This window comes from Alosa sapidissima, chromosome 4, assembly GCF_018492685.1.
Source record: "Alosa sapidissima isolate fAloSap1 chromosome 4, fAloSap1.pri, whole genome shotgun sequence".
NCBI lineage: Eukaryota > Metazoa > Chordata > Actinopteri > Clupeiformes > Clupeidae > Alosa > Alosa sapidissima.
This window is the reverse complement of record NC_055960.1, coordinates 10,072,120-10,080,945: the sequence shown is the minus strand read 5'-3', so window position 1 is coordinate 10,080,945 and position 8,826 is coordinate 10,072,120. Positions and strand designations below refer to the sequence as shown.

The window sequence follows — 8,826 nt, the reverse complement described above, 5'->3', positions numbered from 1 at the left end:
TGCTTTAAATCTTCATTTTCCCAAATGATGTCCCTGTTATCCAAAGAACATTCACCACTGAAACACACATTTCTATCAAGGCCACAGTGACATTCTCTTGTTCTATTCTCCTTCATCTATGGTGAGAGAAATCTCTTGGTAGTCTCAAGAAGCCAAGGAACATAAAAAATAGAGCACAATATTCCTTTAAATTCCACTGATCTGATAACATCCTCCACGGTCTGTAGCCTACACACACACACACATAGAGGCTTGTAGGGCACTGATTAAATAAAATACTGCCCTACTTTTATACCAAGACATCGTATCTATCTGATGATGCCACCAAGTGAACCACAGTTGCCTGTCTCATAACTACTCGATCATTTACTTTAGATTACATAACCATCTTTACACCCCTGGGACTCATTACTCCATAATTCACTCTCTATGACATTCTAAGATATGGTACACATGAAGTTTTATTATGATTGTGAGATAAACCTTGTTAGTCACTACTAAGTGGCCTGCAGCAATGCCTAATTTCCGCAAGGCATGAGAGAAGAGTCTTTGGCAGGTGATTGCTTTATGTTTATGCCACATTTCCAATTCTGATCTGTAACACTCAAAGTAAAACACATCTCTCTTTCAGCACACTGTGATGGGTATACAGTCAATATCACTTATTCTGTTGCCATAGAGACTTGTGAGAGAGCGTACAAATCACATGAGTCATAAGACAAAAACAGCATTCGACCTCCGTGGCAGTCCCAACATTCTCGTGTGCTACAGGAGGACACACTGAAAAGCTGAGGACTTGAGCCGATGGCTGGCAGGTCAAAGAGGAGATTAGCACTAGCATTAGCACTGACAATCTTTATCATACGGTTCTCAAATAGACAGAGGCCATTCCACCTGGAGGAAATGTGAAAAAAGAAATATTATAGCAAGCACTGCTGAAAAAGATTAAAACTACCATGGCATCACACTTGGTTCTTTATCGAAGCATTCACAAGAAACATGACTTGTTCCCTTTCGACTATATATATAAAGCGTATGCTTTTTCAATCTTTACAAATGTGTATGTTTTATTTTGTGCCGTCACTTCACATTCCAACATTCTTGGGACACAATGTCTTTTCTGTGTCATGACATGACATTGCTTGGGGCTGAAGAGCATACAGCTCATTTACACCCTGAAAAACTTGTGGTGGATCTCTTAGCATCGAAGAATTTCACAGAGTTCACATATAGGCGGCCCATCTGCTCTGGTGTGAGATGGATGAAACTCCGCTTCGCTCCGTTCTGCTTGCCTCTCGTCAACGTGACTGACACTCCGCTCCGCTCTCAATTCTGCCCGGAACATGGTCTCCGAACTAATTAACCCAAATGTGGGTATTAATAAAATGAGAAAGATGAAAGCAGGTCTAGACTGAATGTGGGGCACTTTTTTGAGGAGAGGGGCCCGATCTGAGAGTGCCGTACGGTGAAGTGGGTCGCGTCTGCCCCTCTGTGAGGCCGGGGAGTGAGATCTGTTCCTATATAGACGCACCCACAGGCTCTTTTTAATTGCATGCCTCTCCCGAGACATGGACCCTGTGCAAATGATCTATGATGATCTTAAAGGGCCAGTGCGCATCTGAAACTGACAACTGACAAGCAAGCGGAAATCAACCAATTTACAGCATAGCCTTGAACCTCCCATGCATAATCCATATTCATAAGCACTCAACAAAAGTCACCTAGGTAAAACCTGATGGATACCCATCCTCTTTTCAAAAATAAAATGGCTTCACCACAGCAGGTATGGTATGTTTAAACATCTCTGAAGCAAATCTCTCCTCAATACTCTCTTGGGATAAACATGATGACACTGGCCAATGAGGGAAGTAGGGAGGCAACCCTCAGCTAGGGAGATTGGCATCAATAGCCCATGGCACCACGCATGGCATATGGAATTGGATCGCATGATGGTGGTATGTAAAAAGTATATCGTTCGTACTGCCGAAGCTCCAGTCCTGCAGGACAATCTGCAAGATGCTAGAAACATCTGAGCATTTCTTCATTTAATTAACTACAGTTCAACTTTCTGAACAGTTTTATCTAAACTCATAAAGTAACTGGCACAGTTGGGGCCATGGTTTGAAAAACAAAGTAGAATGTGAAGTGTGCTTGTGTGGACTACAATGATGACCCCTCTTTAACTGTGGGGAACAGTGATGTTCAGTAATGTCCTTCTCTAACTGTGGAGAACAGTGATGTCCAGAGGTAGGTACCGTGTGCAGTTCACTGCTCCACAGTAACAGGGTTTCCTCTGCAGGGAACTGACACTTTCTCCTTGGTTGCTCTGCTCTGACAGATGGTTCTGGTCAGAATTTGCGGTCTCTGAAGCCTGATTGTTGTACCTGCCAGTGTAATCAAATGTCAATTCCTCATCAGGGACAATGTCCCGCACAGCAAACAGGGCCAATCGGGGCACCATAGAATGTACACGCACTGGTACCATGAAGAGGTTGGGCTGGCACGAGTGGTTGATAAAGCGTCCCACGTTGCCCCTGGAGAAGGGGTCCACGAACGTTTCCCTGGCATTACCCTGACCGGCATGCTCCCTCACGGCAATGATGTAATTCATGTCCTCCGGTCCTTGAGCGAGCTGCCTGGACCGAGCCTCTTCCAAGCCAATCACCTCGCCGGCATACTCGCACACAAAGGCGCCGTGTGGTATGGCGTCCATAGTGCGCACACCCCACCCACGGTCCACTGAGAGGAACACGCGCAGTCTGAAAACCACTCCTCTCTGCACCACACGGTTGGAGCAGTCTTCGCTGCAGTCGCACAGGGCGTTGCACTCGAACACAGGCCTGGAGTAGCCACTCTCCGCATCCCTACGGCCCTGTAGCCTCTGCTGGTCGCTGTATGCTGGACCATACCGCTGCAGACACTGGCACTTCTCGCTCTGGCAGGAGTGCGTGTGGCACTGGCATCCAGGAAGGGTGATCTCAGTTGGGTCACTGCTGCAGCCAGGCCCTGGGACATTTTCAGGTGTGTACTAAAGCAAAGGGGGAAATAGCACATTCACAGTCTAGCCTACTTCTGATTGTCTGAGAAGCAAATTTCACAAAACCTGTCCAACAATTAGTAGGCTGGGGAGAGGAAAACACCTCAGCTTGTATTATCCTTGTTCGTGCACAACTATTAGTCAGTTATTCACTGTGTTTCAAGAACAGAACATGGTGACACTCTGCCAGTAGGGCTCGCCATAGGCCTACTGACCAGCAAGACGAAGACCGTAGAAATGTGCTGCCATCTGGTGGTGAAAGATAATGCTAGGCTACTTTCTCACTTCACCAGTCTACCTGTCCTACTAACCTGCCTACAAGAGATTAAATTGGAAGAAAGAAACAGAAATATTACCTGGAAGTTGGGAATTTCCGCTTTACCAACACCGCTGCAGTCAATTCTAACTGGGACATTCTCGAGACCATTGCTCAAATCTTGGTTGTAAGAATTTGTCATATCCCTAGCGCTATCTGACGCCATCTAGCAAAACAATCCATCAGTAACTATGTGAATGGTTCACGTTACGGGTAATATTCCGAGAAGGGGGAAATGTTGCTTCTTGCCAAGTTTAAAGTTGCAGTTGTAGGACAGGCCTTTCCATCATGCAGCTCTATGCTGGCTCCTCAGTTGACACTGCTATTTCTTCCGGGATACATTCACATGCCCCGCCCCCTGCTGGTGTTTTTGTTAAAGACACATAACCCTGTTTGTTATGTGACAATCTGAAGAGAACCTGTAGTAGGCCTAGGCTACCAGAATACCCTCTTCTACATAATCGGTCTGAAAGCTTTGAGAAGGTTGATTGACCAGCCACTAGCCTATGAAATTGTTGCTTTTACTTTTAGGCCGTGTAGTCTTGCACTCCATGATAAGAAGCTTTGTGTGTGGACATGTTAGGCTTCCAGTTACATTGAGCTTTTTTTTACACATAGGTTGCAGCATTATGAAATGTCCGAAAACATCCTGGTTACCCCTTATAAAAATACCTGCAGTTATAGGACAAAAATCTGCCGTTTACAGTTTTTCTGAAGTCCAAAGCAATACAATGCAGTTTCATGTCCAAAATACTGCATTTTTGCAGTAGAGTCTAGTGCAGTGTATTTATTTATTATATTATTTATTATTTAAAAAATATTGTATTTCTTGCATATGCATATTGGTATATTGCATGAGCGAGTCTGTTTGTTTTATTCAGAAATCACAGATTTCAATACTACATTTTATAAGCTAATGGTTGCGGATGGTGTTCTCAAAGATGGGCAAACATGGTTGCGGATGGTGTTCTCAAAGATGGGCAAACATGTTTGATGTGCTTCCTCTTTTGGCCACTTAATGTCCATTCAGTTGCAATTTTTCTATCACGATAACATGACACATACGTACATGGTATGATAACCATGGACCTTCATAGTATCAACAACATGAGCCGGTATACTGCAACCCCAGACATAGATGGAGCACAACATAAAAATCAACCAAGCTGTATGACTCTGAACAAAAGCCCCAACTATATATTTCATGTTGAATTTGACCCTTGAATTTAAGTCACATCTTTTACGCATGCCTGTGATTTATTAAAGGTCAGATGAGATTCAGTTCTTACATTGTTTGGGGAACAGGACCAGTACTGCAAAAAATGGTGATACTGTCCTCACATAATTATGCCAAGAAAGAAAAATTGCTTAGACAGCTCCACTCTACAATAAATTCCTTTAAATATATAGCCAAGTGCAGGGCATGTGACTCCTTCCTTGGTCCATTAAAAGTAACCAGTTCCCCACTCACCTTATGTTGGGACAAGTCGTCACTTCATTTTTATTGTGAATTTGTCATTTGAAACAGGAGTTGACTCAAACTGAAGAATTTGCAATAGGGAAGGGACATTCAATTTAAATGCATACACAAATAAAGGGGAACACATAAAATTAACAGATAAAATAATACATAATAAAATAAAAAAGAGAAAATCCTAATACCTTGGTCAATTGAACTGGCATGTTACAGTTTTTCTCGATTGCTTTGATACGCTTTGTGAAACTGGGATCCACTTGACCTTGAGCTTCACCATGCAAATGATTTAACACATTTTCATTGGTTTAACTCATTTTTCACATCCTTTTTCAAAACATTTACACAGTTCTCATTCAAAGACGCCATACTCCATCGGAATATTTCTGTGGAAAACATATATTCACAACTAATAGATACTGCTTGCAAACTAATGAACTTGTAATGTCAATATGTGAATCTCCTTTGCACAATTCTTCAATTAGCAATCATTCATTATCCATAAGAGATACCATGTCTGTTCTGTGTTACTATTTGCAAGTATGGATCTAAGGCACATTTACAGTAGAGAAAGTACTGTATTGCCTATTTGGTGAAGATAACAGTCCAAAAGCTGACAAGTGTAAGTGTTTACTATACAATAGGTCTATTTCAATGAAAAATGACAAGTTGTAGTTCAGTGTATGAAATGTGTCTTGTCCAGGTGCTTACTCTCCTACATGTCAATGGTAGCTACATCTTGGGAAGAATGAATACAATTCTTTTTTTTTCAACACATTTTGTCTTTCCATAGTTTTTCTGATACAAATTGAGAAGAAATGGCTGCCATAGCAAAAATGAAGGCTGAAACTCCTCAATTTGAGAACGGTGTTTTGCATTTTGTTGGGCAGTGTGTAATGACTGATTGAAAGTGAACAGTGATTTGACTATACAGTACAAGTTGTGTTGTACTGTATTGCAGGTATAATGTATCATTTTGACCATGAGTGCCACTGTTTCAGTCTGTGTGTTAACTGGTTTGAAAATGTGGAGTTTGAGTTGACTGCTGCATCAAAGCAATCAGCCTGTGCTGCTGAACTGGGGGAACCACTGAAGCACATCTTCAATTTGAGCCTACGCCTTGGACAAGTTCCAACACTGGAAGACATCATGTCTCACCCCTGTCCCTAAGAAGCCACACCCTAGTGAGCTTAATGACTACAGACCTGTCGCTCTTACATCACATGTGATGAAGACAATGGAGCGATTGGTCTTAGGCATGCTCAGACCCCAGGTACGCCATGCACTAGACCCGTTACAGTTTGCTTACCAGGAGAAAGTGGGCGTGGACGATGCCATCACTTATCTTCTACACAGGACACATTCCCACCTGGACAAGGGGAAAAGTGCTGTGAGAATCATGTTCTTTGATTTCTCAAGTGCTTTTAACACCATCCAACCCCTCAGATTCGGAGACAAGCTCTTACAGATGGGTGTGGACGCTCACCTGGTCACCTGGATTACAGATTACCTGACCGAGCGACCATCAGACTGAAGACCGTCAGACTGAAGAACTGTCTCTCTGACACTGTGATCTGCAGCACCAGAGCGCCACAGGGAACTGTGCTCTCTCCAGTCCTGTTCACCCTGTACACATCTGACTTCTGCTACAACACCGAGTCATGCCACATGCAGAAGTTTTCTGATGATACTGCAATTGTGGGGTGTATCAGGAACGGGCAGGAGGAGGAGTACAGGAGCCTGGTGGAGGACTTTGTGCAATGGTGCAAACTCAATCATCTTCAACTTAACACTTCAAAGACCAAGGAGATGGTGGTGGATTTCCGCAGGTCTAAGCCCACTCTGCTACCAGTCCACATTGATGGGGTCAATGTGAGGTGATTAGCACCTACAAGTATCTGGGTCTCCACCTGGACAATAAACTGGACTGGTCAGCCAACACTGATGCACTCTACAAGAAAGGGCAGAGCAGGCTGTACTTCCTGAGGAGGCTGCGGTCCTTCAATGTGTGCAGTAAGCTCCTCAGGATGTTCTACCAGTCTGTTGTTGCCAGCGTCCTCTTCTATGCAGTAGTATGCTGGGGATGAAGCACAAGGAAGAAGGATGTGGGGCGAATTGACAGGCTGGTAAGGAAAGCTGGCTCTGTAGTGGGAGCTGAACTGGAGTGTATCACTTATATCTGACAAAAGGACCCTGAACAAACTGATCAACATCTTGGACAATGAGTGTCACCCACTCCACAGCACTATTGTTAAACAGAAGAGCCTGATCAGCTGGAGACTTCGCTCACTGTCTTGCACAACTGACAGACTGAGAAAGTCATTTGTTCCCAGGGCCATTGAACTGTTCAATGCCTCACTTAAGGGAAGAGGAGAGATAGACTTCTCTGCATAGTCTGTCTGCCTCTTCATCCCCTCCATGTTTGGTACTGTCTGTCCACACTAGCCACTTGTACCACTGTCTTTATGTCTTTATACCTCACTGTTTGCGTGCTATATTAGCACATTAGCACATATGCATAACCCCCCCCCCCCCCCCCCCCCTCCATGCCACAGCCGAACTGTGGCCACACTTATAGATTTTCTTAAATAGTTAAATATATAGATATATAGACTTTACTTTACTTTCTTTCTGCATTGTTGCACTGTTGACTTACTCATTTGCACTATCACCATGACCACTATCACCATTGCATTACCACCATGACACTCATTCACACGGAGCACCTTAGAGCACCTTACCATACCTTACTATGCACAGAGAATCACAGGCTCAGTCCCTGCCTCAGTCATTGCAAGCGCCTCTGATTTATTAATCACCACTATGTGGATACTGTTTTTAGAATTGATTTAGATTAAGTGTTAGTATAATTTGTATTTTTGTAATTTGTATTTTAGTATATTTTTATATATTGTATTAAGTGTTAGTATAATTTGTATTTTAGTATATTTAGCATATTCTTTATCTTCTACTGTCCTTACTGCTTAGTTGTGTTTTTATATAATATACTTTAATTACTCTTTCTGCTGTTAAAGAATGTGTTTGTGTTGTATGTATGCTGCTGAGACCTTGAATTTCCCCTGGGGATCAATAAAGTATCTATCTATCTATCTATCTATCTATCTATCTATCTATCTAAGAAAAATCTCTTTGGCAGTCCAGTGATTCAGGCTGTCTTGTCAACCAGTACACCACTAGATGGCACTATAAGCCTTTGAAAATGTGAGCCTACAATGAAGTGATGTTTCCTCCCCAAACACTTTGTGTTTAACTCAACAATGAGTATGATCATTTCCATTCATTTATTAATTTCTGATAATTAGAAATATCTCAAAAGAATTGGTAATCAGTTGGTAATTGAACAATTACACACAGTTTTATTCTGTAGCTTGTGCAGCGAATGTATACACCTGTCTGTCTGGCTAATCTGAAGGACATGGCACACAAACATTTTGACTTTTCAGATTTGGGGGCCTTTCCAGGTATCACCCAGTGAACTGGCCGACACAGAAATCTCTCTGTCAGTGGCCACCTTGCTGACCCGCCCATCCCGACACACCAACCTAGTGTGTCCGTGAAGATGACAGCCTCATGCACAGGAACAAGGTGAAGCCCCCAGCATCCTGAGAGTGACATCATACGTCCTGCCTCAGTGCTGCTCTGCTCACTGCCACCCAGCTCCATCTGCCTATACGATGACACCCATGGGGAGAGAGGGGAGCCAGAATAGCGCTGATACTAGCAACTATAATAACCTAGGTCCAGATCACACTCACTGTTGTCAAGCGAGCCACCTCCAATAGTAGGCCTAGCTATATTTTCGTCCACTGCAGGGGACAAAGGCCACGGTATAAGAGAGCAGATCAAGCGAGACGATAGCATGAGCTGACCTTTCCATTGTGAAGGTGCCATAAAGGATGCGTTTGTCACCGGTTTAAATTGAACTCGGAGGTGGCAGCCTTTATTCGTCCGTACAGCAGTCCGGGGTTCTCTGACCGA

General features: G+C 43.3%; 1 protein-coding gene across 1 annotated transcript; it reads right to left on the bottom strand.

Moving 5' to 3' along the window:
• Positions 1-546: 546 nt before the first annotated feature.
• Positions 547-3,670, bottom strand: setmar (SET domain and mariner transposase fusion gene). The gene is made up of 2 exons (XM_042088176.1): positions 3,394-3,670; positions 547-3,028 (listed from the first exon to the last, which is right to left on the bottom strand). Exons 1-2 carry the CDS (start codon positions 3,517-3,519, stop codon positions 2,219-2,221), a joined length of 936 nt encoding a protein of 311 aa, XP_041944110.1. The 5' UTR covers positions 3,520-3,670; the 3' UTR covers positions 547-2,218.
• Positions 3,671-8,826: the final 5,156 nt, after the last annotated feature.

Coding starts and splice junctions, on each gene's coding strand:
- setmar (XM_042088176.1), bottom strand. CDS start 3,519: ATGGCGTCAGATAGCGCTAGGGATATGACAAATTCTTACAACCAAGAT. Junction 3,029..3,393: donor CGGAAATTCCCAACTTCCAG/GTAATATTTCTG, acceptor CCTTTGCTTTAG/TACACACCTGAAAATGTCCC.